Below are 27165 nucleotides of genomic sequence, written 5' to 3'. Positions count from 1 at the left end.
AGCAGGCACAGCTGCATGGACGTGGCTCCACTCTGGGGCAGGCATGCTACCAGTATAGAGCAGCTCAGCAGGACAAGGCAGGCACACAGCAAGAACTACTTTTATTGGAAGAGATTTGCATCTACAAAAGAGTGAAAAACAGGTGTAAAATCCACAGTAAAAAGAAGGGGCATGATGAGCTGGCCTGGTCAGTGAGACAAGGTGCCTTCTTCCTACTCTGAGGAGCAGTCAGGCACTGTATTCTCACAGACACAGACAGCTGGGGTTTGGGATGGGGTCACAGAGCACCCTAGATTCAAAACACCCAACACAAGCAGGATAAGGAAGCTCAGCCCTAACCACACCTAATCCCCACGAAGCCCAGTGGGGCACAGCCACATCAGGGTACCTGCTTGGTGTCACTCTTGTGAGTTTCAAGAAGCGGCCTAACAGTCCCCAAATGTAAATACTGCTATGACCAGCCAGCTCACTCCCACCTCCTTCAACCTCTTCTCCCCTACCCCAGGCACCCCACCTTCTCACTGGGGTCACTACCTTAGCCCCTCCACCCTGCACACACAGTCCCAGCCTCCAACATCCCATATGCCACCTCTGTCCAACACCACTCACTACAGGAAGAGGTACAATACACCCTTTGCACAAGCACCCCAGCCCAAAGGCAACCCATATTTACCCTCCAGCTATTAAGTTCCCACCCCAGCAAGCCAGCTCTATCCCAACCTGTCCCAGCAGCCCCTAAGTGAAGAACATCCCTGCCCTAGGGGGGACACTAGTGCTGGTTTGCAAGTAATGCAGGGGCCTTGAGCCCCATGCAGTCCCAAGGATCAGGGGTCCCACAAGTGCAAGGAAGTGAGTTGTGCCACACTAGAAGGGAAGGGGAAAGGGGCTGCTGTCCTATACTCCTAGCTGGGAAAAATGAAGCTCTTGATTCTACTGAGATCCATAGCAGTGTGCAAGAAGCACTGCTTCAGCCCCAGAGGGTCCAGCCAGTCCTCACGGTTGGGGGCTGTATCCCATGAGGGGCCTGCAGTGGCTGAGCAAGTGTGGCAGTGAAGCACCGGAGGAGCTGGGAGCACGGCGAGTCCGAAGGAGCCAGGCTGGCTGGGGGCTGCAGTGGGGGTGGTACGATTAGATCTCTCACAGGCTGTGGGCACTTTCCGGAAAAAAACATGTGGGAGGTTCCTGTGTTGGGCTAGATCAGGTGCCTTTGAGTAGGACAGAGCTGTCATCACGCTGCCCCACAGATAGAGTGCAGTCGCTGTGACACCTCCATGGCGTGGCTCCTTGGTCAACTCATTCTGCCCCAGGCAACGGGTGCAGCTGGCTGAGGAGACATTGGGCAGCTCAGGCTGGGGTTGGCCAGGGGTCGGGGCTGGCTGGGCATCCAGCTGGCACCTTCCCTCTTCAGGGAACAGCGTAGGCCGGGGAGCTGCAGTGCTGACACTCCTCATGCACACAGACCGCTGCACTACAGTGATGGAGGCGAAGATGGCTGCGAAGCCTGTCAAGTACACCACACCCAGGAGGCAGGCCAGCTAAGAAGAAGGCAAATGTTAGTCCAGACACCCCCAGCAGCACCACCCCCCACGACGTAGCATGGCCATGATCAACCCAGTAGCCATGATAGGAAAAAAAGCATCACCAGCTCCAGGGCTGGATGCTGAGGGCAGGCAGCCACACTGCTAATAATGGGCAGCACACAGCCTGCCCAAAGCTGGACCTAAATAAAAATACCAAACTAAATACAAACCGAAATACCCCACCTAAAAGCCTACAGTTCTTGCTCAAAATCCTGGCTGGTACCCAGTTGCCTCCATGCCACCACCATGTCCTTGCACCATGACTTGTGGGGCTGCAGTCCCGCACAGGGCACACTACCCAGCACCAGGCTGCAGTGCCTCAGGTAAAATCTGCAGCTGCAAATCAGTATCTTCTGACAGCTTCCCTTTTTAACAGGGAATAAACCAAGGTGCTGCTCCCAGTGGAAAAGAGAGTCCTGCTCCAAATCCACAGTCTGCTGGGTCCCACGGTCTTGCAATTAACTGTTCTCCTACGCCCTTACCTTAACCACTTGCTGGTAGAACTGGCCCAGCACATGCTGCCACATGGACTGCTCCATGAGGACACACAAATCTGTGTAGGTAAACCAGCCACGCCACATGCCCTGTTTTTCAGCCACACTGCAAGGAAAAAAAAAAAAAAAGGAATGGTGAACATGATATGGACCTTCCTCAAAGCAACTTCAGCCCAGGAAGGCTTAGAGAAGACCCTGCTTAAGCTCTGTAGAAGACAGCTGCAGAGTCTAGCTAAGGCTCACAAGTGTCCTAACCTCTTATTTCACTGCAGCAGGGCTATCTCCAAGCAAGGGCAGAGCCAGGCTGCAACACAGATAAAGGGACCATCCCCACCATAGACACCTACCGTCCTTCCAGCCAGCTCAGCACTTCAAACAGCTCCCGAGGATCTGTGTAGAGACTCCAGTCCTGCCGGGACAGTGGTTAAAAGTCAGTGCAGTCAGGGCAAGTCACCCAGCACCCAGACACATCTTTCTCTATCCCTTCATGAGAGCATGTCAAGGAAAAACAGGAATCCAGACTACCCTTAATGTCTCTTTTCCCCTACTCTGTGAAACAGTTGACAGCAGTGACAGTTTCACTTACAATGGCACTCAGGAAGTTCATCTCCAGTGTGTTCATGGTCTGGACATCCACCTTCCCTGCTGCTCCCCACTCGTCGTTGAACACCTCCTCCTCCTCACCCTCATCATACAGGTACTTACTTGCAACCATCTAAAAGTAGCACAAAGGACAAGATCTCAGCCTCCACTGCGCTCCTAAAGGCTTCCCTCCAGCTCAATTACCCCCCTGCCCATCACTCACCATGGAGATCAGGAAAAGGTCTGAAGATGAGATCTGCTGGAGGTATTCAGGGTTCCGGTGCCGGAGTCTCTCAATGTAAACCAGTGCCAACATCATGGAGCAGGGCGAGATGCAAGCTTCCCTGTAGTACAGGACAAGAACCAATGCTACAAAGGTCCCAGGCACCAGGGCACGACTTGGCTGCTCCCTCCCCATGCAGACAGTAGAAAGGTTTAGCAAATCGCTAGATAGGTCACAGCCTTGCCAGCTCCATGCCAGTTGTCCTGAGCTGCAGCAACAGAAAGTACAGGGGATGCAGGGTGGAGAGCAGAAAGCCCTGGTTTCTGTTCCCAGGCACAGTCAGCTCCAAATTAAGCAGCCTTGCCTGCAGCAAGGCATGCTGCAAGCACTCAGCTGCCAAGAGGAGACTCCAGGTTCAAACCTGGTTACCCTGGGAGCTGCAGATCCAGCCAGTACAGACTCCCAGTAACAAGAGCACATATGCACCCCAGTGAGCAGGATAAACTCAAAGCCAGCTGCATCAGGAGGTCATTGTGCCTGCTGTCCATGCCTCCAACTTCTCTTTGACACTCATCAGGCCTAGGCATAAAGCCAGTGGCTGGCCCAGAGGACAGAAGTGAGTCACAGGTAAGACCAGAGCTCCAAGTTCTGACACAGGACATGAAGGGACAGGTTTTGCTTCTTACCGAGATACATGAGACACATATTTCTTCTGGAGTCTGCGGATAGGACTGGGAGCCACTTTCTGCAGCAACTCCACAGCAATATCTAGGACAGAAAAGCACCAAAAGAGTTAGTTCCATGTGGCCCAGTCCACGCCCACCCTTCCCCTTCTCCCGACAAGCCCACCAGGTCTTGGTGTTTGCTCAGCCCTGCAAGTTTAATTTAAACTACGAGGCCTTATCAGAGGTCAGGGACATGTGAGGAACAAACAAACATGCAGGGCAGGCAGATCACAGCAGGAAGAGGATGTGAGTGACCAAGGCCCTGCAGCAGTGCCAGATCAGCAGGTCTGTGTCACGGGGAACCACTGGCCGTCAGCTGCAGAGAAACACCCTGCCCTCATCCTGCAGGACCTCAGACAGCCCTTCTGTAGGCCTTCTTGCTTCTTGGATCTGATGTCTCACCACATCTTTATGGTTCTTTGCTCCCCTCCAACCAGCAGCATCTTCCTCCTCCAGATCTCATCAGCACTGATCCAGCTCCCCCTACACCACAGCCCCAGCACTGCTGAGATGACGAAGTACAAGGTACCCATGTGAGCAGCAGTCTGTAGGCTCTAACAGGTATCAAAGCAGTGATACAGTGTAACTGCAGCTCAGCCTGCTTTCAAGCCACTCAAGAACATGCCTAAGCATTCACGCACTGAAAAGGCCAGACACTGACACATACTGGCAGATGGCTCCAGCAGCTCCCACCTCACTTCCCTACACAACAGGACCAGCTGGGAGCATCCCAAGCAGCACTACAGTCTGATGCTAGACAAGAAGTGCTTTAGACATGAAACTTCAACTCCATTTTGTTTCTGAGCCCTTGGCTGATAAAGTTGAGAGCAGAGTTTGTCTCAGCAGCCTCGCATTTTCAGCTACCTGGGGAAGCATCACCGCACTCCTCCTTTCTACATCTCTCCAGCAACTAAGAGGATGCACTAACATCCAAAGTGATTTACCTAAAGATCAGCCACCAAGCTCAGAAAAACACTGCTCTAAGGAACTTCCCTACACCATCCAGGCCACACCACTACTATGATGTACAACCAGGCAAACAGCTCCAGCCACCCACTGGCTGCTCCCAGCCTCTCCCACTGCTGCTGCTCTCTCTGCCCCTTCCTGGCCACCACAGAGGCAGCACCAAAACCCCAAGTGATCCCTACAGGCTCTGTCCTGATATGAAACCAAATTCTTCAGCCCACAAATCCAACTCACAACAATGTCCTGCCCTAGAAGGAATGGAGAGCAGATGATCAGTTTCCCCATCTCACAGCACTAACCACTGAGTGTGGTTACAGATTTGTTTCCAAAGGAACAAATTCACATTTCAACTTCTCTCCTCAGCCAGCTCCATACCACCTTCTGTGACCAACCCCCAACACCAAAGACCTTTTCCTGCTATTCCACTGTCCCAACAAGCTTCTATCTTGTTTGAGAACAGTGCCATAAACTTGCCATGACACAGCTGTACCAAGACAGATGCCACAGTCCTGCGCCCCGTTTTTTGAAAGCAGTTGGTGAAGGAAGGCTGTAAAAGCAGATCAGCCCATGGACACATTCTCCATGCGCCACTCTTGCCCCCAGCTGCTGGATCCATGGCACTTCCTGAGTGCAAGGCAATCCTTACAGTTGATATCCCCCAACAGTTTTCCTGCACGACTGTATCCTTTGAACTTTTATCCATGAAACAGTCCCACCTTGCAGCCCAGTGTAATATCAGCCTGCAGCCTCCCTCACACTGCTTGTGCTGGAACTCACGACTTCCAGCAGCGCCCAGGCAGCTGGCTGCTCTGCCTGGGTATGCCCTGCACCACACACTCAGCATCCTTCTCCTCACCAAGGCATATCACACACAGCCTTCTGGCAACTTCACACCGTTTCCCTAGCAAGCAGCTAATAGAAATGCTGAGACAACCACACAGTGAGGGCCCTCTAGCAAACCACTGCTTGCCCTTTTCCCCTTCTCTCCACCATCACCTGCACCAGCTCCTCAGCCTTAACCCAGCCATGTTCTACTGCTCCCCAAAACACTGCTGAATCAACAGGAAAAAAAAATGCAATCCAGACAAACATAGTAAGAGTTTGTCACCTTGGTGCTCACGACCAGAAGTTGAGCAAAGCCCTGAGTATTTTGCAGAGCACAAGCAATTATCTAAGACAGCTTTCATCAGGAACAAGTTCACAACCTGCTCTGCCAAGGAATTCGCAAGCAATCTAAAGGACTTTACACACCAGTGAGATGTCAAAAATGCAGCAACGGGCCAACAAAACAGAGAACAGAAATCATGAGGCTCCGGCATCCTGCCCTACTGTGTTGCACTGAGTGAGAAAGGCTGGGCAGGGGTGGGATTTGGCACTGAGGAGGAAGCAGGTGACCTGTTGGTCTCGGCCCCTTGGGCTACTTCCAACCCCCTTGACTCAGCATTCCCATCTGGGGACAATCAGCAACCCACCTGCCACGGGGCTGGAGAGATTATCCAGGCTGCAGTCTTTGTCCCAGCCATAATAGAGTCGCTTCCGCACTCTCTCGCTCAGCTGCTGGTGCCTGGGCAGGAACTGAAGGCAGACAGAGGAAGTTGAGGCAGGCCCAGAGCACTCCTCATACCGTGCTTTGCACCCCAACACAGCTCAGGGCTACACCGGACCGGGGCGTGCGGCCACATGGAGCCCCCCGGGAGCGGGGGACAGGAGAGGTCACCCCGAGGGCCTGGTAAGAGCAGGCTAGGCCTCAGATACTCACCGTGAACTCCTGGAACCCACTGAGGGAGAAGGTGCCCTCCTCATCCAGCAGCAGCTCGTCCAGCTCCATTCTGCCCGCTCGCAGGGCAGGGGCTGACAGATGCCCTTCGGGATAAAGGGTCGGCTCTGCGGGCGCGGTGCCGGTCCGCTCCGAGGCCGAGGCCCGGCGCAGTGTCGGGAGCGGAGCCCTCAGAGCCGCTCCCAGCCTTACTGCCACCGCCCGCCCTTCCTGTTCCGGCGCGGGGGCGCGGCCGGTCCCCGCCCCTCCCGCCGCCGGGCGCACGCGCGGCCGGTGTCACCCGGTTCCCCCCCCACCCCCCCCACCGCCTCGTCCGTCCCCGGGCGCACGCGCACGGCGGCAGTGGCCGCCGGTCCCTCAGGCGGTGCCGCCCGCCCGGGCCGGTGACAGCGACACCTCCACCCTCTTCCCCCCTCCAACCCGCGCGACCATGGCGAGCGGCCGCGCCGAGGAAGCGGCGGCGGCGGCGGCGGCCGAGGAGGAAGAGGAGGAGGCGGCGGCGGCAGCAGCAGCGCGTCTGGCGGCGGCGCTGCGGCAGCGGCTGCGGGGCTGGGAGGCGGCGCTGGCGACGGCGCAGCGGCTGCTGGTGTGGGAGAGGCCGCTGCACAGCCTGGTCACCGCGGCCGCGCTCGGCGGGGCCCTCTGGTGAGCTGGGGCGGGAAGGGGGACCGGGGGCCGTCGGTGCCGCCCGTCCGGTGCCTGTGCTCGTACTCCCAGCGTGCGACGGCTCTGGGGCCCGCGGCGATGTTCCCGGGTTCCGGCGGTGTGTGTTCCCGCAGCCCGCACCGCCGCGGGGTATGCACAGCCGGGAGTAGCCGCGCTGTTTTCTTCTGACAGGCATAAACAGGCCCCTCCCTGAAGGGAGAAAGTGCTAGGAGGATTTGCCTTGTCCCGCGATAATAAAATGCAGATGGGCCCAACTGGAGCCTTGCCCAGGCACGTTTCTGCTTAATTTTTGCATCCGTGTTTTTATCAGTTCGTTTCACTCGGTAACTGCGGTCAGAGAGCTTCACGGCCTCCTGCATCGGCAGCTGCCCTGGGACGTTTTATTTAAACCCTTCTGTTCGGTAATCTTTCCCGGGAGGTGCTGATTTTTCACTCGGTTTCGGCGCGAGAGCATTCCCCCTTTCCTGTTTTCCCTTTCTGCCTCTCCGGCAGGACAGCAGCGTGATGAGAGTGTGAGTGGCAGAGCCCAGCTGTGGATGGGAATGAAAAACATCCTATTTGTTTGTATAAACAGTGAGTCAGTTTTACTGATGAAAATGCTCTCAGCCAGTTGCCTTCCCAGCAGAAAAGATCAGAAGTGGCCAGGGAAGGAGTTAAATGTTGGTTGCAAATGGAAATAGGAAGGGGCAGATTCCGGAGTTAGAGAAGGGAAAAGTAAGTGACCAAACAGCCTTTGAAGTCTCCCTGATGAGGCAGCTTATATTCTGTTACCTCATTGTACAGTTTTCAGAAGTGTACACGGTAGTCACGTACGTAAGCTTTTGGACTACTCTACAAGCCAAAAAGTCTTAGAGCAGGGCTATGAAGTGAGAAGGAAGGGGAGAGGTGCAGGTGGTAGGGGAGATGGCAGGGGTAGTAGACAATGACAGCCCAGAGACTGCGTGAAGAGGTCGAGAAGAACAAAGAGTGCCCAGAATATGGGACAGCAGAGAGAGATTTAAATACTGCAGAGGAGGAAAAATCATTTCGGGTCCCATGGAGGATTCAGCCAGCATCTTTTAACTGTAATGCATAAATGAGAGCGAATAGGCAGTTCTTCAGAGACAATGTATTAAGCTATAACATTGCTGTTGAATGAGAAAGAGTACAAACGTTGTTGTTTAGGTCGTTAAAGGTCCAGTAAGCCCATGGAAAGTGCAGCTTTTGTTCTGTGCTGCCCAGTGGGGTACATTTCACTCCCAGTTCTCCACCTGTAACCCCTCCCAGTTCTGCATTGTGAGATTCTCCCTGGCTCCAGTTGTTCGGTGTATTTGTCATTAGTTACTGGCTAACAGTCACTGAAGAGGAGCAGGGTAAAAAAGCAAAACCGCTCCTCCTTTCTGGAAAGGAATGTTTGTTATAGAGGGTAAGGTAAATGAATTTCCCTGGTATTTTTTTCTGGAGTGACTTAAAAGCAGCTCCTCTGAGCTAGAGAAAAGGATGAATGCAGGCAGCCACTGGTGGCACAGGTGGCACCCTGGCACCTTTGCCGTCGAATCTCTGTGGAGTGGGGAGATAAACTCTTTGAGTGGCATTGCACAGCTGAGTGTGAGTAGTATTGTGTGAGCTGGCAAGTGGCTTGAGCCAGTGGGTGGATGTGGGACATGAAAGGTTTTATGATAAAGTGAAGTGAGCAACTAAACCGTTTAAGTGCTAGCTAGGCTCTGGTGAAACAGGGAGAGGTTTGTGATAAGAGAATGGGCAAGATGCATTACCTGCATGTAATGCTGGACCTTGCTATGACAAATGGGATGTAGGTTTTCAGCAAGCAGGCCGAGTCACAGTTTTCTGCTACAGCAGTTTGTCTTTATATTATCTAGAGCCTCCACCTTGAGGCTTTGGAGGGACTTGTACAAGTGAGTATTAGCTTTGTTTTGCAACTTAGGGAGGAGCTCAGAAGCAGGGGAAGACAGCACTGGAAGATGGCAGGGAGTCAGCTGTCTGGTGGTGGGCAAAAGCACCATTTGAGAATGTGCTGTGGTGTGAGTGGGTGTCTGCAAAGTACAATGCTTGCTAGAGTGGCCCATAGCAGTTGGGTATTTCTGCTTTGAGCTATATCTATTTGCTCACCAAGAGCAGTAATTTGCTGCCTTTTCCCTGCCTAACAATTTCTGTTTCATTTTTAGGTTGTTTTCCTCCACCTCCCTGAGACCCGTCTTTCTCCTCAGCATGACTCTTCTTGGCATCCTCTTGTTGGAGAAGTGGAAACCCAGGTTCCTGTTTGATTTCTCAGGTATGTGATGATTAGCACTGTAGATGGTGACATGGTTCTGGTGTTAACAGCTGCTGGGCTATGGCTTTGGCCCTTCCTGGGCTCTCTCAGCAGTCATATAAGCCCCATTCCTACTTTAACTGCAGGCCCAGGTACTGGTGCTGCCTCTTACCTGCTTGTGTCAGAGGATTAGGATGTATCCCAGCACTCTGGGCATGGGGGAAAATTGCTCCCAGTGCTGAGAAATTCTGGGAGTGGCTAATTCTGAGAGTGACTAAGGGGCTCAGCTAGCTTGCCAGGGAAGCTAGTGACAAGGATTATGTGTTTCTGCTGTGTCCTTTCTCTCCCGAAAATGTGGCGAAGAGATCATTTCAAGTCCGAGCACATATGGCCAGCTGAGCTGAGGGAAGGAAAGGACAGGAGGGAAATGTATTTGTTTTAGTTAGTTCAGTGTGAGCTTACACCCTGAAAGAAGCAGAGCAAATGAGAGCCACTTCCTGTGGCAGGTAGCAGAGTGGACGATGAGGTCTGACAGCAGCAACAGTCAGTGTATTATACCTGTACTGAACAGCTTATGATCTCCAGCTAATCAGTGAGTCTGATCACCTCTCTTATCTTTTCCATTTCTTGAAGGGTCTGTGCCAACATTAGACACAAAAGCAGCAAAGGGGATAGCCTCGTAAAGATGATAGACATGGATTGGCTGCTGTCTGCTTTAAGTGCCTCCTTCTTTGGAGTTTATTAAATGACGGAACCCAGTCCTGCCTACTGCATCTACTGCTACTGTTCAAAGGCAGCTCAGGGCCCTCCATCCCTGCCTCTTTACTCTAGGGAGAGTTTCTGAATGAAAGCCCCTCTATATGTGTATTTGTAAGGTGCCCTTTATTTGACCTAAAAGGGTACTGACTTAAAGGGTGCTTTCACAGAAATCCTGATAAGATTAGGTATGTTACAGCTGTAGTCTTTAAACTGTTTGCTTTGTGTGGTTCAAGTAACCAGGCAGTTAAACTGGACTGGCCAATTTAATTTCCTGCTTATTCACATTGGTTTTTTAAGGGAATAATTTAAAGCCAACCCAAACCACCTCCCTTGAAACGTGTCCAGAAATGCAAAAGCCTGGTGTCCAGTACAGAATGGTGTCATTGAGGCAGGTGGGGGTGGAATCATTCCAGCAAGTACTTGGCCTGTAAAAGTTGTGTTGTCGTAGAAGAAATAGGAAATTCATGCTGAAATCAGTTTATGTGACGCAGAATCATGAAGAATAAAAAAGCAAACAAAGCAGCAACAGCAGAGATTAGGCTCATCCTCTGCTGTCTGCTGTGCTAGAAGTCGGTACACATCCCAGTGCACCTCTTCTCAGTGTTCTTCACATATTTCACGCTTTCCTGCTTTTCTGCTGCAGAGAACAGGGACACCTTTCTAATGTGCCTGTTTAGGTCACAGCCCTGATTTTGACATCATCCACTGGACCGTGTTTCCTTTGATTTCGTGAGGAAGGAGTGGTGCTCTGCATTCCTGAGGGGCCTCCCATTGAATTGGTACTCCTGAACACTTAGGGATTCTTGTTTGGCTCCCACTTCCTGCTGAAGCAGAGCTGCACCTTTGTGGCTTACCTCCTTAGTGCTTCCTGTTAGCCTTTTTTGGAGTTCTGGGAGATGGGTCAGTACTACACCTTCAAGAGTCAGCACGTACATACACAAACCTCAGCTTATGACAATTGTGTATGTCTCAGATTACTGCTTATAAGATGACTTCTGAAGGAATGCTAAAACCTCAGCATGTATTTTGCAGTTGCACCCTGTGATCAGGGTCACACTAAAAGCATCAAGATGTGCAACTTTTTTAGGCCCTTTCAGAAGGGAATGCATATTTTCAGCTCTCATGCAGGGTATTAATATCTACATGGAGTTCTACTTAAATATTATTTAAGGACTTAAGAAGCATCTCCAGTTTTCACCTGGAATGGGTATCAAGTAGGGGTGTTCTGGTAGCATCTCTCTTTGGCAGCTGTGTTTTGGTCAGTGCAAGAGAGTGCAGTGTGGAAGAGCTCTTAGCAAAAGTTGTATTGCAATTGAATGCTACTACTCCTTAAGAAGGGCCCCTGCTTTCTAGCTGAAGTTTACACACGGATGAATAATGTCTCTTGGAGAAGCATTGAAAACCTGTAAGAGCCAAGGAATCCATCAGCAATAATTTGTCAGTACCAACATGTAACCTAAACTCCTGCATGGCTGTCTGATCTCTCAGAAGAGTCTGGTGTATGTCAAGTGATTTTTATTAATCCACAGTCCAGTGTGAAAAGCTGATGGAAAGATTTCAGCCAGTTATTGATAATCTGAGGCCAGCTCTGGGTATCCTGCTTCCCAGCTTAGTTATACTGATGCTTCACAGTATTTCACCACAGGTTGGAGTTAAGCCTTAACTAAGGGACTATTTCCTGTTGGAAATGCTCTAGGTTTTTGGGATTGGGCTGTTCTTACAGCTGGTCTAAGACTCCAGTGCCTTGAGATGGCCAGCAGGCAGACTGCTTTACTATAGGAAGCAACATACTGTTGATCCTAAAGACAGCTTGTGTTTTGCCAGATAGCTGAAATCACGTGAAGATCCTGCAGCCAGCCTGCTGAAATGTTCTGCTCCCCAAAGTGTCTCTGAAACCTTCAGGATCAACTGAAGAGAATTGTTTCACTCCCTCTGCTGGTGTATTTTGGATGGCTTGGATGACCGCAGCCAGTCAAGAGAAGTGGGGTTCCTGTGCCATCCCACTTACTGTGTTGATGGCACATCTGTCCAGCAGAGGTGGCAAGCATCCCAGCTCCTCATTTGATATACTGTACGACTGGTGTAGGCAGCCCTCACAGACTGGCCAGTGCCAGATGTAATGTATTTGGTGATTTAGCGCAGGTAATAGATGAGGCTTAGAGATAGAGCTGGATTTCTGTGTGCTGCCATTAAGCAGCTTTAGATTCCTGAGCACAACAACAAAACACAGCAATGGCGGTTGCAGGAGGGAAGCAGCTGCCCTGTGGGGGTGGAGCTACATCCATAATATTCACACTGCAGCCCAAGCTGCCTCTGTGAGCTGCCCCAGCCGCCATGCCAAATGCTCGTGGGCAGAGGAGCGAATGGGCAGCTCAGTCTGAGAGCAATTGACTCCTCTTGTCAGGCCTGATTACTGGAAATCTGGGTCATGCTCTCAAAGAATCGCCTCCTCCCTGGGTGGTTGGCCTCCTGCTCCACTGCGTGAGCTGGCTGGTGCAGTGCCTGCAGCAGGAGGAGGAGTCTGGCAGACTTGGCCCAACATTCTGTGTCTTGGGAGAACGGTGGCAGGGCTGCTACAAGCAGTTGGTCTCTTCTGTGGCTTGAGCTGGGTGGAGTCTGAAGTCTCACTGGGTGATTGCAGTGATGCTTGTTCACATCTTCGGTGTATTTCCTAGAGGGAGTCACTGCCACTCTTGGGCTTTGTGCCTGGCTGGTGACTCCAGGGAGGATTCAAACCCCGTTTTGCATATGTTATATTTCCTTAGCCCATTTCTAGCTATAACCCTGGTCTCTGAAGTTAAACTCTCCTCCTTTATATTAATTCTGTTGACATGGTGGCATGCAGTGTGGGGGTTAGAGTTATAACCTCATGGACCAAGTTTGCTGCTGGTCAGACAGCATCAAAGATATAGCAGTCCTTGCCAGCTGTAGGACAATGGGTGGACTGGTACAGGAGGGTAGACCTCAATGAGCTATCACAGCATGAACAGGGCATTGTTAAATACAGGAGACTTACAAAGGCTATGTTGATAGAAGAGCTTTGGTTGAGACCTGTATATCCTGAGCCACCAGTCAGCTTGCCAAGATCCAAATCTGTGAGCAACCAGGCTTATGAACTTCATTTGTTGTAGGATGTTTTTTTCTCCATGTATCTAAAAGCAGAGCATAGCCATACTTGACCTCAACTATTGCAACAACACTCTTCTCTTCAGTACTGTGTGAACTAAGTCCCTGTTTGACCATCACTGGGTTCAGTGCAGAGAGGAATGGGAGAGCCTTTCCCTTGTTCTTATTCCAGAGTGATGGACCTTAGGAGTATAGTTATATTTGTGCCTGGTACAAAAGGCTGTCAAGGGACATAAAAGAGACCTAAAATTAGAAAATTATGCATAAGACTGCTATTTGTTAGTTAATTCCATGGGAGAGGATGGAGACAGCAGGGACATCTCTGGTATTTGTACATAGCATCCTGCCAAGGACTGGGCTGATCAGTGGGAAATGCAGCTCAGACCTCCTGGTGCCATGTTTAGCTCCAAGATGGGAGCTGCAGATTTGCCCAGCTCCAAAACTATGCTGGCAGCCCCCTTTGAATGACAAGTGCTGGCGCCCACTGTGGGAATGGCACTGCCCAGACATGTGGGACACCAGGAGAAGCTTCATGATCCCTGGTGCAGAGAGCCCCATGTAAGCCCCAGGATACACTGCAGATATGAGTGCCCTGCCGTGTGTGTGTTGGGTTGCAAGGTGTGCTGGGGTGCCCAGAGACCAGTGCTCTGCTGCTCCAAGTCTCCAGGCACGCTTCACTGAAGCCTTCGCAGCTCAGGCTCCAAGCCAGTGATCCCTGCTTGCTGCATGAGAGCACAAAGAAGGTCTCCAGAGTACATCCCTAGCTAAGGATGATACATCTCCAGTTCTGCTCTGTTCAACTGGTAAAAATGTCGGGTTGTATTTTTTACTTGGCTGACTAATCTGCTGTGTTCTCTCTACAGCACAGCCATCAGAGGAGCCAGGAGGAGAGAGGTAAGCTCACACATGTGTTCCTTGGTGAGTGGGGAGACTGGGAAAGCCTTTATTTAGTGTGATGATGTCACCTATCCTTTTTTTCTGTTGTCCATAAACTGCATGGCTCCTGCTGTGAAACATTGCTAGTGACTTCTGCACTGGTAGCTGCTTATCAGCTCAGGAGCCACAGTCTGAGACTCTGGGGAAAGGTAGTGTTCTTTCAATAGCAATAAAGCTCGAGAACTTCTGATGTTAGGAGCTCTTAGGTCTCTTCCCTGGATCTGTCCTGAACTATTTTAAGAGTCCTCCACAGAGAAGGAGATCACTGAGACTGACTTCCACAGGCTGAACTTGCTCTCTCTGGTGGCGTGGTTTGCATCCTTGGCTGTGGTTGTAGGTCTGAGCTCCACATTCTATCTACCTTGGACTTGATGTCAGAGGAGGCCACATAACAAGTTCCACCTCCAGTGCTTCTTTCTGCGTTGCTTTGAATAAACTGCTTTGCATCTTAGGCTTGTGGCATGGAGATTCTGTGGCATGGTATCTGCTGCTGCTTTTCTCAGGTGTCTCTTGACTTTCTTCCTGATTGAAGGGAAAAACTGTCTCCAAATCAAGCATCTTCTGTAGTTCAGTTGAAAATGCAGTCAGTATTGTCAAGCCTTTGGTAGGGAACTCTGCTTCCTGGTGCAGCTATTCCTCTCCCCCAGGAAAACAGACCATGTTCAAAGATTGTCTTCTTGCTCTTGTCTGTCTCTAGTGAGGGGGTGACTTCAGGGGCACAACCTCACCTGCTCAGTGTCCCTGAGCTGTGTCACTGTCTGGCAGAGAGCTGGGTCACCTTCAGGCTGTACCTGCAGGAACTGCTACAGTACAAGAGGCAAAATCCTGCCAAGGTAAGCTGGAGATACCTACTCTTCCGTGCAGGGGCTTTCATTTCCATTACCAGAGCCTTAAGAGATGGAAGAATGTAAATTCAATATTTTTACAATTGCTATACCTGTCCAATATTTGCTTTTCATTCCTTGCAGATTCTATGCCATGCGAAGTTTAAATAATGAGTAATTGACTTCCAGTACCTGTAAACTGGAGCTGAACTTAACACCTCCTGTGAATGGCTTGATTTAATTTCTTAGTATGCAAAGGAAGCTCTTAGATTGCGACTGGGGAGAAAAAAGGGGAAGCCTACAGTCTCTGGCCCTTTCATGAGTTCCATTCTTAAGCTGGTCCTGTTTCACTAGCTAGCAAAGTCCAAATGCAGCGCTGTTTCTGAGTGCATGGAAACCTGTCATTAAACATGTTCTAATGGCTGTGATGTATGTTGTTTGGGAAGGGTTTGTAGACAGGAACAAAAAGTAGGACAGACCAACCACTAGGATTGTGTCAGGCTTCCAGGCATTCAGTGTGCTGAAAGGAGTGGGTTTCTAACACTGCTTATTACTCCTTTTCTGTCCCAGCCACAGGGAGTAGAAGATCAGGTCCAAAGATGGCCATAAAGAAGGAATTAATTGGGAACAAAGCCCATAGAGGAACCTTAGCTTTTGCAGACCCTCTCAATTATGAATTAAACTCTTAATTGCAGGATATAGTCCATATCTGAACCCATGCCCTGGTTTGCAGATCGTCTATTCTCACTACCCCCACTGCCCCCAGGAGAATGTAAGACAAGTCATCAGGGCTGCAGCATTGTATTTCACTTTTTCCAGAGGAGAAAAGTCCTAGTTTGATGGGAGCATGGCCTCTGCTAATGCTTCTGCCAGCTGGTTTATGGCACAGCATCTGGTGGCTCTGTAACAGGTTCCTGTCTGTGTTGGGACAGTACAGTTTTCTCCTGAAGTGCTGAGCTCTACAGAGAGATGTACAAGTGGCAATTTGCAATATCCCATCATATCCTCAAGGAGTGTAATTTACTTCATAAAGAACTGTCTGATGCAGTTTTGATTTGTTTTATTGGGGCGTTGGGTTACCTTGGTCACCCTGCACTTGAACCTCTAATGCTTACAGCTTAACCCAACCGAGCTGTCCTAGTTGTGACTGTCAGCACCTGAATGTACTTGGTGCAGAGCTAGCTGGCTGACTGACTTGGTTAGGACCATCCCTCATGTTGCACTAAATGGGTTTCTGGCATGGGTTGCATAGATGTGTCTCTGCCTCTTGTCACTTCTGTTTGTTCCTCTCTCTTCCTTCAGTTCTGCATGAGTGTCTGTTCAGGCTGCCTGATTCTGGCTGTAGTTGGACACTATGTTCCAGGCATAATGATCTCCTACATCATTTGTGAGTATAAGCAGCGCTCTTGTCTAACTTAAGCTGAGACATGACCTAACTGTGCTGTTGATAGGCTGGTAAAAGCAGATTTGTAGTTTACTCAAGGGGATCTGTGCTAGATGATGAATCAATTTACAGGGAATGTGTTCCAGGAAGTCTCTGTAAGCGCGTGCATGCAGTATGACTGCAAAGGCAGGAGAGGGAGCTGTGACTAAAACATTGGTGCCCTCTGTTCCCCACTCTTGTGGCTGTGCTGGCCGAGGCTCCAGGGAAGCAGGAAGTTGCAGTCTCTCAGTTCCTAATGTGGGCAAGTCCATATCGAGAGTGTTGTTAAAAAAGCTGCATGTTGGGTAAATATACCTTTTTCACTGCGTCATGAGTCCCTAATAACTCTGCTCTCATGCTCTGCTGCAAGTGCATCTACACATGACCTCTATGCAGCTACCTGTATAAAAGTTTTGGTAATACTTAGTTCTAATTATCATTTAAGCTCATTTCAGGGCTTCTGTTGCATGTTAGGTCTGGAGTAGCTGAAGAGAAGGACTTATGCTTCATCTTAACATAAATCTATATTCTATCTAAGATCTGGCAGTAAAACCTGGTTAATCAAGCAGCTTTGCAATGAGTAAGAAGAGCCATGGATGAGGATTTTTAGGCAGTCAGATGGAAAAGCACATGCCATTGAAATGTGTTTCCGTTGAAGACTTTCTCAATGGCACCACAGGAAGAGTCAGATTGTGCTTGATCTATCTCTCACACTTCTTACATTCCATGTCCACAGTGCTCAGCATTCTGCTCTGGCCTCTGGTGGTCTACCATGAGCTGATCCAGAGGATGTACACACGTTTGGAGCCTGTCCTGATGAAACTGGACTACAGTATGAAGGCAGAGACGCTGCACCACAAGCATGAGAAGAAGAGTAAGGAACCATCTTTTCTCAAGCTTTTTCTGGTGCTGTATTCATAGGTTGGAGCTGTAGCAAAAGGATCATAGGAGACCATGCCTGCCAGCACTGTGTGGTGACAGGCTGCAGAGGAGCAGGGGAGGAGAGGTGGAAACTTTTATGTGGAGAGCAACTGCGTGCTCCCAGGTGATCCTGAGAACAGCACGTGAGAGCAACAGATTATGCTTGTCTCCAGGAACCCTGTGCACTTTCACAGGGAAAGTAGGGGAAAGTGATACATAAAGTCAGAAGATTCCTTCAGTGTCATGTAAAGCCTTTCTTCTCTTTCTCACAGAGCGACAAGGGAAGAGCGAGCCTGCAGCAGGTGATGAGCCAACAGCAGAGACAGAGAGTGAGAGCGAAGCAGAGCTGTCGGGCTTCTCCCCAGTGGTAAGAGCTTAGCAGGAGCCAGTCCCTCCTCTCTGGTCTATAGCAGCTTGAGAGCCAAGGGGTGGTCTGAGTACAGCAACAATGATAACACGCAGCAGAGCAATAAACAACTTCTTTGCAGAATTCTAAGGGGAGAAGGGCGTGTGTTTGATGAAGGCTATCGTCTCCAGTCTGAGTATTGAGAATTCAGTGCCACAGAGCTGGTGATGCCATAGCAGAGCAGAGCCAGCCGTGTCCCAGCCTCCTGCTGATCTCAAAATTACTTAGATGGTTATGCTTCATGCTCAGAGAATGTGAGTGTCTCCTGAAGAAATTAACTCCTCCCCTGCTGTAATGTACCTTCCCCCTGCAGGGGCTCCTCAAAACTGGAAAAGGGAGTTGAGTAGCTCTAGTGTCTCTTACGCAGTTCTGTGCTTTCAGACAGATTGTGTGTGACGTTTCTATATTTGCACTGCAGAAACAAACCAAGCAGCAGCTCTGGGCATGTAGTTGGGCTGTGAGGTGGGAAGCTTGTTTCCAAAGGAATGTGAATACTTGAACCACTGCTGCATGTAGAAGGCTTTGTTGCACTCGGCATGAATGCAAAAGGAAAGAGGTGTTCTCCTTGGTGATCCCAGGAGAGGAAGAAGGATCAAAGCCTTTTGAGACTCTCCTACAGTCTCATCTTATCTTGTGCTGCCTCTTATGTTCTTCACTGAGAGCGGGCAAACCTTTGGTCAGTGATTTATTGCAGGAAAGCCAGTGAGCTGAGACTGCCCTTCCCTCTGGTGCAGGGAGCACTTTGCCAGCATACTGTCCCTCCAGCAAGGACTTCTGCCTGGAAGGTCTGGAGGTGCCCATAAGCAGCATGGGTACGTAGACACACAGGAATTTGTCTCTCTGCCTTCATCCCATGCAGGTGGATGTGAAGAAAACTGCCCTGGCACTGTCAATCACAGATTCTGAGCTCTCTGATGAGGAGGCTTCTATCCTAGAGAGTGGGGGCTTTTCTGTTTCAAGGGCTACCACCCCACAGCTGACGGACGTTTCTGAAGGTACATGATGGGACACCTTCTTGTCCCCTTATCCTCAGTGTTTTGGCACAGAACGATGGGTCTTACAAATGGGGGGACAGGGAGAGAACCCAGCTGTTTGCGTGGAAAGAGCATTGAAGGAGGAAGGAAAAGCAGTGCAGCATGCCCTGACTTGATGGCTCATCGTAAGCTGGTCCTAAGTGGACATCAACCTCTAATTACTGCCCTACAAAGCAATGTTGTGACTTGTGACTCCAGCAAGGGAGCAAGGCCACCCACAAAGTTCCACAGAAATAACTCAATGAGATAGTCACACACCCCATGTATGATGCTGGGTGAAACAGGTCAGACTTAGTAGATCAGAGAGGGATTGGTTAGTGGTGAGGAACATGGAGGTAACCACTCAGTAGCCACTTGTTATTCTGGGAAGGAGAAGGTAGGCGATGTAAGCGCAATTCCCCTGACCTTGGGAGTTTTAATGGGGGGCTCTAAATGCAAAGAGCATGAGCTGGAACAGGAAGTCCTCTCTGAGCACAGAGCACATAGAACAGGATCCCAAAACAAACATTCCATGTGAATCATGCCACTGACAGAAGGGAGTAAATGCAGACCTCTTCTGCTGTGCTCCAAGGAGGGGGAAGATACCTTAAAGTCAGCTGTGGTGTGTCAGCTGGGGAAAGGTGGGTGGGAGGTCAAGGTGAGGGAACCTGTACCTTAATGCTGGTGCCTTTCAGACCTGGATCAGCAGAGCCTGCACAGTGAGCCGGAGGAGTCATTTTCCAAGGACCTGGCAGAGTTTCCATCCGTGGAAGAATATCATTCCAGAGACCTGGGACCACAGAGTGATGAAGACGCGTTTGATGTGCCTCTGGGTCCTGAGCTTGCCCACGCTGCCTGTGAGCTGGACTCAGCAGACAAAGAGGCCACAGACTCTAACCTCTCCATCCTTCGCCTCGCGTCTCCTCTCCATTTTGTAAATACGCACTTCAATGGGAGTGGGCAAGCGGCAGGAGACAACGCAGAGCCAAAGACTGTCCCTGCCCCAGGCCTGGGCATCTGCATTAACACGCTGAGCGAGGAGATCGTCACCACTGCCATCACCACAGCGGTGCAGAACACCCTCTCTGCCCTCCTGCGGTCCTCAGAGGCCAGTGAGGGACCCCCCCTCTCCGAGTTCCTCCCCACAGAGCCTGAAGAGAAACTGAGCTTCCAAGCACACCTGTCAGAGAGTGAAGTGGTGGAGACAGAGACAGAAGCTTCACCGGAGGATGAGGAGGAAGCAGATGACTTTGAGCTACTGGATCAGGGGGAGCTGGAGCAAATGGATGTAGAGCTGGGGTTTGGAGAGGAGCAGGAGACACAAGAGGCTGCTCTGTCTCCTTCCTCTCCCATGCTTGCTGAGCTGCCAAAGCAAGGAGATGAGGAAGAGGCAGTGATGACAGCAGCATCTATGTCTTAGGTCTTACCTGTGCTTCCCCTTTTCCTCCATCATCACTGGAAAGAAGGAAAAACTCACACAGTGAATGTGCAGTGGGTTTTTAGATGTTTGTGTTGACTGGGATGGAAACGCATCAGTGTTAATGTGCTGTTTCTGGAATAATTAATCCTTTCCATCCTTCTAGAGCCTGGCCTTCACTGGCTGAGCAGGAGGCCCTGCAGCTGGGGAGGAGCCAGCTCCTAGAAGCCTTACACCACAATTGAAACACCAACCCCAGCAAACGCTTCCTAGTAATGGTGCAGTATTTCGGTCTGTCTTCTGTTTGTCTTTGTTTTGCACGCTGAGTACCGAGCTAGCTGTAGCTGCTGCTAATACCCACATCCCCAGTAGGACATATGCAATCTTATTTTATTGGGTTTTTAAATGGCTAAAAGTGTAAATAATTTTAATTTTCATTGTTTTTGTCTGGGGGGGGGGGATGAGATGCACAGTCAAATGTGGCACTCAGGGGCAAGCAAAGGGAAAGGGGTCTTTGGAGCAGAGGGTAGCAGTAACGGGACAAGGGCAGACGGGTGTTGTGCAAAGAGATCTCTTCTGCAGACTGTTACTGTCCTTTGTGTCACTGCTGGAACAGGGTGTTGGGTCATACCTGCTTTTTTTCCCTGCCTCATTTGAGTTCTGTTACTGGGTGGCTGTGGAGTTGATTTTTTTGCAGTCAATGAAATTCACTCCTGGCCCTGTTCAGTACTCCAGTTTCTTGCTGCCGTGGCATCTCTTGCCTTCCGCACCACTGACCCTTCCAGCACTCCATCTGTGATCTGCTAGGCATCGTAGCATGGCACCTGGAGACTCCGAGTTGACTGGAATAGAGCCGGGAGCTCTGTTACACGGCAGGATCCGTGGCTTATGTCCCTTGGGGCAGGGGAGGAAGGATGGAGGGAAAAGTTCAAGCTGTCCCAGGGGGCAGAGACACTTCTTGCCGGCCTGGCAGGGCAGGATGGTTCTGGCGCTGGCCCTCGTGGGCTCCGCCTTGCCCTGAGCCTTCCCCCAGCGCCGGGGCAGGCCTCTGAAGCTGGTGTTCCCACGGGTCCCAGCGGCGCTCCCGGAGGAAGGGCACACGGAGGGGTGCGGGAGCTGCCCTGAGCCGCGGGGCGGGGCGAGGCCCGCCGGGGCGGGGCTGTGCTTGGTCCCGCCCCGTGACGTCCCGCCGGAAGCGAGCGCGGCGGGGCCGCCGGTGCTGGTGGCGGTAGTGCCGCCATGGAGTTCCCGGACCTGGGCGCGCACTGCTCCTGGCCCGCCTGCCAGCGCCTGGGTGAGCGCCGGGGGGACCCGGGGGGGTGGGTACGGCTCACAAGCTGGCGAGACGGCCGCGGGCTTGGCCCTGGGCGGCACGGACCGGGCAGCCCGGCCTGCGGCGGGGCGGCGCCGGGCAGCCGCTCGGTAGCGGGGCTTGAAGGGCGGGCCGTGTCACCCATGCTGCCCTTGGCGGAGGGGTCCCTGGCCCTTCCCGCTGCCCGCGGGCACCCCACTAGGGCGGGGCTGGCTGTCCGTGCCGGTAAGACCAGGTTTTCGCCGGTGACTCTGTCCCGGTACGCGGCTCTTCCCGGGTAGGCAGCGGCTCTTGCCAGGGGATAGCGGGGCAGGACCCGGGCAGGCACCCCCGCTGCCGGGCCTTGCTGCTGCAGGCTGGGGAGGCCGCACGCGGCGGGGCCGCTGGGACCCGTCCGTAGCCTGGTTATCCCGGTGGGCGAAACCCGTGGCGGCTGTGGCAGCATCACTTCCCACCGGTTTGAGGCCGGCAGCCCAAGGGCTACTCCTGGTCTCGAGGCGACACGTTTTGAGGAGGAGTCCTGGGTATTTCTGAAGACGTGGCTATGGCCCTTTTGTTTTCGTGCTGGGGGATGAGAGGTGCAGCCTTGGCTTTGCCATGGGTTACTGTTGTGCCTTCGAGAAGTCGGGGAGGCTCCCGGGCTACGGGTGGGCAGTGTTGATCTCCATGCTCTCTGCCCATGCCATGTCCTGCTCCTAGACTTCCTTCCTCTGAAGTGCGATGCCTGCGAGCAGATCTTCTGCACAGACCACATCGCTTATGCCCAGCATGATTGCACCTCTGCCTACAAGAAGGTAAGTGCAGAGAGCAGATTTTATCCACCCTCCTGCATGGAGCTGCTGAGCTTTTCTAGCCACCGATTATAATAATCTCTGGTGGTTTTGGTTGCTTGCGCAGTCCCCCTTGGGATGTATACTGAGTCTGAGGATGTACCTGAAAGCCAGGATCTGCATCTCAGCGTCACAAACATCCAGCCCTCTCTCTTCCACTGGGTGAAGTGGTTTGGGCATCTCCCAGTCGTACCATCTTCCCTTCCCAGAGTGTATGTCTGTGCCTCTGCATGTGCTGTGCGAGCTGGTTGGAGGGTCATGAGCAGGATCTCAAACTGCAGCCCAGCTACCTGCTCCCAGCTGCCTTTTGTTGTCTCTTCAGGATGTGCAGGTCCCAGTGTGTCCTCTCTGCAACACCCCAGTCCCTGTGAGGCGGGGGGAGATGCCTGATGTTGTGGTGGGTGAGCACATTGACCGTGACTGCAAGTCTGACCCTGCACAACGCAAGCGCAAGGTATGTACACTGTGTGGCTCTGCCAGCTCTCTGATGGAGCCTAGAAATGGGATGAAAGCAGCAGGATTCAGCCCTGCCTGGTGCCATCTCTGGCACAGGCTGATGGCAGGGAGGGTTGGCAAGCTGGAGGTATGCGCATCTGCAGGGTTTTGTGGAGGCAGTCTGGGAGCAAGGTGGTGATGGAGTGGGGCTGGGCAGCCACCTAGGACTTAAGGATGGGAAACTGCATGCTGCTATCAGGAAAATGCAATCTCAATTAGCTACTCCATCTTGCCAGGAGATTAAATTGCTGGAGGGAGCTAGCCCTGCAGGAACCCAGCCCAGCAGTAGCTGGAATGCCCTGGGCTTTCCCCACTGCACTGTCATGGAAGGCAGGAGTCCCTGGGCAAGGCACTTTCTCCTGCTGTGCATTCTGTGGTTGTGGAGACTCTTGTATATAGACACTGAAGCACCAGTGAATTACTAATGAACTAGGTAAAGAAATTATTCAGAAACATCTAAAGAAAGTATTCAGAGACAAATTTCAGAGCGTTGCACAAGATACACTGGTGGGGAAGGCTGGTCAGTGCCCAGGGCCTGGCATGGAGAGAAGGGACAGCCCCAGCCCCGCAGCATGTGCTCCTTTTCACCATTGCTGTGTCATCTTTCAGATCTTCACCAACAAGTGTTTGAAGCCTGGCTGCAAGCAGAAGGAGATGATGAAGGTGATCTGTGACCAGTGCCACAAGAACTACTGCCTCAAGCACCGGCACCCCCTGGACCATGACTGCAGTGGGGCAGGGCATCCCCTTTCCAAAGCAGGGTGAGGGTCTGAGAACAGACAGGCCGGGAGGGGTGGGGCTGTGTTTGCTGTATGGGTGACAGGGAGAAAGTCCAGCTCCTCCTGACCCATTGTCTGGTACTGCTGCATTCTCATACTCCCTGCCCTGTGTGCCAGGATGTCTACCTGTAGCACCAAGCACACCAGTATGCACAGTCTCTCATGCAGCAGAAGCCTTCAGTACTGCCTGCTGACTGCTTTGTTCTTGCTTCTTTCCCCAACCCCTTATTGTGTAAGCCAGTGGTTTCTGCCTGTCCTGGTACAGGGTTTCAGGGAGAGAAATAGCTCTTGAAACTCTTGGGAATAACAGCCCCAACATGGGAGGAAGAGGAGCCAAGGAGGGGTCTCGCTTATCCAGCTTGATATCCCAAGGAGTTCAATGCCTAGGAATTGCTCATGGTAAAACAGCTTCTCACAGGTGTCCTATCTGTCCTAGGCATGCTGCGGTTACCAGAGCCCAGGCATCCTCCTCCAAAATAGGCACCGCATCAAGCAGCGGAGCTGCCCGGCCAGCAGACAGCTCCTCTTCTCCAGCCTGTGCCAGGTAAGGTGATGGCCTGACTTGTAATTCTGAGGTGGGCATGACCAGGCTCAGCTTGGCTCTCTGTGAAATGCCAGAGCAACAGCTCCGTTCTTTTTGTGCCTCAGCAGGACTGATAGGGCTCCGTGCCTTGACAATAATGCAGCTTTTCTTCTGCTTGCAGGGGAGGCAGAACAGCTGCCTCGCAGACTCGCAGCACCTCCCCTCCAGCTGTCATGCTGCAGAATGGGCTGGTGAGTGGCTTGGCCTGGCTTTTGGGGTGGTTTCTGTGCCCTCTAGGAAGCGACTGCAACAAATGCTTTCTAGCTCATGCTCTGTAGGTGATTGTGCTCCTAGCTAGGCCTTCCCTGGCAGACAGTGATCCTGAATGCTCTGTGGGAAATCAGAGCTTGTGCTGGTGCCTGCGAATGACAGCTCTCAGCTGTGCTTGGTGCTTAGCTTTCCCCAAAGGGACAGAGTGCACCAGCCGTTTTCCTTGGGTCTGGAGGAGACTGGAAGTTGCTTTCCACTGGTATTCTTGGCATATTTCTGCATTAGCAAGTAGGGATGTGTCCCCTTGGGCAAGGGGAGAGCACTGCCAGTCTGTCCAGAGCTCGTTTTTCACCTTAGCTGTGTCTGGCCTCCTGAAGAGAGATTTGCCCACCCTTGGCCAGGAAAGACTGTACCTGCCACATGTACTTCAGGGCTGTTTCCTGCCCCCCCAGCCCAGCTGGTGACAAGGTGTTTTGTTTCAGAGTGAGGAAGAGGCACTGCAGCGAGCTCTGGAGATGTCCCTGGCAGAGTCAGCACGCAGCTCAGCACAGCCACCCAGGTACAGCCCCAAAACACGTGGTGTGGTGTGGTGTGCACTCACTCTGCTTGTGAAAGGTGCCTGGGGAAGCATCACGTGGCTCTGGGATAACATTCCTATCAGCATGTGTTTCCATATGATGCCTCTCTGTGATTGACGGGAAAAAAGGAAGAGTCCAGAGCCAACAGGGATCTCTTTTCAGCAAGCATGCCCTCAGCCCTAGGGGTGCTGGTAGGGGACAGTGACTGACACACAGAGTAGGGCAAACCATTGTCTGACCACTTGTCAGCTAATGGGTTTGGCTGGAGGGTGATAGGTGGAGTAGGGGAGGACACCCAGGAGTTCATGTGCCCAGGCCCAGTGTCCAGTGCTGCTAAAAGCATTCTTACAGACTGGATTTAACATGGCTCTCCTTGGCCCAGATTTTTGGCTGCCAGCCCCAGCTGGATCCTTTGCTCCCTACCCAGCCCCGTGCCTGCTGAAAGTTATCCTCAGTTGCTCCCTGCCCTAAGATATGCTGAGGAGTTGCAGTGAGATGCTGAAAGCCAGAAGGGCTCTGAGCACTCAGCCTGTGAGCCTGAGGGAGGCTGAGGCACACAATGCACCACTGTTCCAGCAGCACACAGGAGGAGGAGGATCTGGCACTGGCCCAGGCACTGTCAGCAAGTGAAGCCGAGTACCAGCAGTCGCAAAGGCAGGTGAGTGAGGTTGGCTATGGGCTCTGCTTTATCATGGGGTTGATCCTGGCCTAGCTGTGTGAGGGGGGGGGTTTCCCTGAGTTCTGCTTACTCTGGCCTCTGTCTAGCTGAGGTTGCCTCACCAGGAGGGCAGCCCAGCCTGGGGCAGTGGCAGCATCACTGCTGAGGACACAGCTCTGGGAACTTGAGCACTGGATGTGCCCTCTTCCCCTTGCTCACTGTGTTTCTTTCTGTTCCAGGCACATGGTTCAAAGCCATCAAACTGCAGCATGTCGTAGGCAGGTGAGGCAGGGTGTGCCAGTGGACATGTGACCCGAGGAGCGGCTCTGGCCTCCCGCATGGATGCCATAGGGCTCTGGCCTGGACGCTGGTACCAAGAGCCCCTTGCCAAGGACAGCTCATCTCCCTGGGAGCTGTAAGCCACCAAATATACACTGACACTTCAGTCCTAGTACCTATATAAAATTAGTGCAGCAAATTGCTGATGCTCCTGGGGAGGTTAAGACTGGACAGGAACGGGGCTGGGTACACATTGACCAAAGCAAGCAGCAGCCCAGGGTCTGCACTTATCCACAGTTGCCACAGCCATGTCCCAACACTGCTGGGACTGTGGGGAGAGGGCAGGGCTGTGTGGGGACATCTTTGCATGCTCAGACATACAGCTGGAATGTAGCTGCCTTCTGTAGTGGGGGCCTGGATTCCATGTTCTGAGGAGGGCCATGCCAGCTCCTCAGCAAAGACCAAATGTGGCTGGGATGGTCTCTCATCCTGCCATGCCCTCATCCTGGGCATGGCAAGGCTGAATGTGCAGCCTCCCAGCAGCGTGAAGGCAGCCCCTTTCCCACTCCCCACACCCTGAGTGCCTCCCTGCTGTTTGCATGCACAAGAGCATGTTGGGCCTTACCCTGCTCGGCTGGGGCACAAGACCTCTCTGAGACTGAATGGAGCTGCATTTCCTTTCTGGTTTAATATAAGTAACCTTGGCAGTGGCTTGAATGCCAGCATCACTCATATGGGATGGTTACAGCTGCCTTCCTGCTGCTGGCTGCTCTTTGCTGCCCTAAACTTAAACAGGGCCCTGTTTAAATGCTGCTGTGGTAGGAATGCCTCCCTTCCGGTTGTGTTGCTGGGGATCCCCTCCAGGATAGCAGTAGCATAGAACGCCTCCTTACAAACAAAGCCCTGAGCCTAGAGCCTGGTTGGGTGGAGGGGATTTGTCCTGCTGGCCTCTTGCAGGGGTTCTGCAGCTATATAGGACTGGGCTGTCCTTAACAGCTGTGGGAGGGGGGTTCAGGCTGGGTCCAGGGAATGCTGAGACTTGTCAAAGTGCTGCTTGGGAGAAAATAAAAGCATAGCACAAGGTACAGAGGTACCTGAGGGAGTAGTCACTTGGTGTCCAGCCCAAAGTGGCATATCTCTGTGGATGGTGGTTGAAGTGGGGGGGCACATAGGGGTGAGGGGATACCAGTTGCTCTGCTCTTCCATTGCTGTTAGGCTGCAACAGCCCCCTGCCTACCTCAGCCCTTTGTGTGGGGAGTGGGTAGGTGCTGACAGCCTGCTCAACCCCTTGCCCACCTAAGCCCAAGGAGCTGAGCCTTGCTGCAGGGCTTCTGGCTGACCCAAGGGCACAG

The 27165-nt window shown here is 52.2% G+C and overlaps 3 protein-coding genes across 7 annotated transcripts; 2 read left to right on the top strand and 1 right to left on the bottom strand.

Annotated features, from left to right (window-relative positions):
• Nucleotides 1–82: 82 nt before the first annotated feature.
• On the bottom strand, nucleotides 83–6645 carry CNPPD1 (cyclin Pas1/PHO80 domain containing 1). Its single transcript, XM_014888082.2, has 8 exons — nucleotides 6330–6645; nucleotides 6043–6145; nucleotides 3566–3647; nucleotides 2880–3000; nucleotides 2661–2789; nucleotides 2422–2483; nucleotides 2063–2180; nucleotides 83–1535 (listed from the first exon to the last, which is right to left on the bottom strand). Exons 1-8 carry the CDS (start codon nucleotides 6396–6398, stop codon nucleotides 903–905), a joined length of 1317 nt encoding a protein of 438 aa, XP_014743568.1. The 5' UTR covers nucleotides 6399–6645; the 3' UTR covers nucleotides 83–902.
• Nucleotides 6646–6759: 114 nt separating this feature from the next.
• Nucleotides 6760–20818, top strand: RETREG2 (reticulophagy regulator family member 2). Its single transcript, XM_014888067.2, has 9 exons — nucleotides 6760–6992; nucleotides 9179–9285; nucleotides 14013–14043; nucleotides 14783–14918; nucleotides 16212–16296; nucleotides 17069–17206; nucleotides 17526–17620; nucleotides 18519–18654; nucleotides 19368–20818. The coding sequence occupies exons 1-9, from the start codon at nucleotides 6778–6780 to the stop codon at nucleotides 20090–20092; spliced, it is 1668 nt and encodes a 555-aa protein (XP_014743553.2). The 5' UTR covers nucleotides 6760–6777; the 3' UTR covers nucleotides 20093–20818.
• Nucleotides 20819–20968: 150 nt separating this feature from the next.
• ZFAND2B (zinc finger AN1-type containing 2B) lies at nucleotides 20969–26906 on the top strand. Of its 5 annotated transcripts, none has more exons than XM_014888069.2 (9): nucleotides 20969–21383; nucleotides 22101–22195; nucleotides 22554–22685; nucleotides 23336–23487; nucleotides 23942–24049; nucleotides 24210–24279; nucleotides 24781–24857; nucleotides 25456–25534; nucleotides 25774–26906. In XM_014888069.2, exons 1-9 carry the CDS (start codon nucleotides 21329–21331, stop codon nucleotides 25810–25812), a joined length of 807 nt encoding a protein of 268 aa, XP_014743555.1. In that variant the 5' UTR covers nucleotides 20969–21328; the 3' UTR covers nucleotides 25813–26906. The 5 variants fall into 5 exon arrangements, with proteins under 5 accessions (XP_014743555.1, XP_014743554.1, XP_088024308.1 ...); XM_014888068.2 differs by having other exon boundaries at nucleotides 25453–25534; XM_088168180.1 differs by lacking the exon at nucleotides 20969–21383 and adding an exon at nucleotides 21415–21626 and having other exon boundaries at nucleotides 25453–25534.
• The last annotated feature ends 259 nt before the right edge of the window (nucleotides 26907–27165 follow it).

The sequence above is a fragment of the Sturnus vulgaris genome, chromosome 7, assembly GCF_052056855.1.
Source record: "Sturnus vulgaris isolate bStuVul1 chromosome 7, bStuVul1.hap1, whole genome shotgun sequence".
NCBI lineage: Eukaryota > Metazoa > Chordata > Aves > Passeriformes > Sturnidae > Sturnus > Sturnus vulgaris.
Note: the sequence above shows the minus strand (reverse complement) of the source record. Positions and strands in the feature narration are given on the sequence as shown.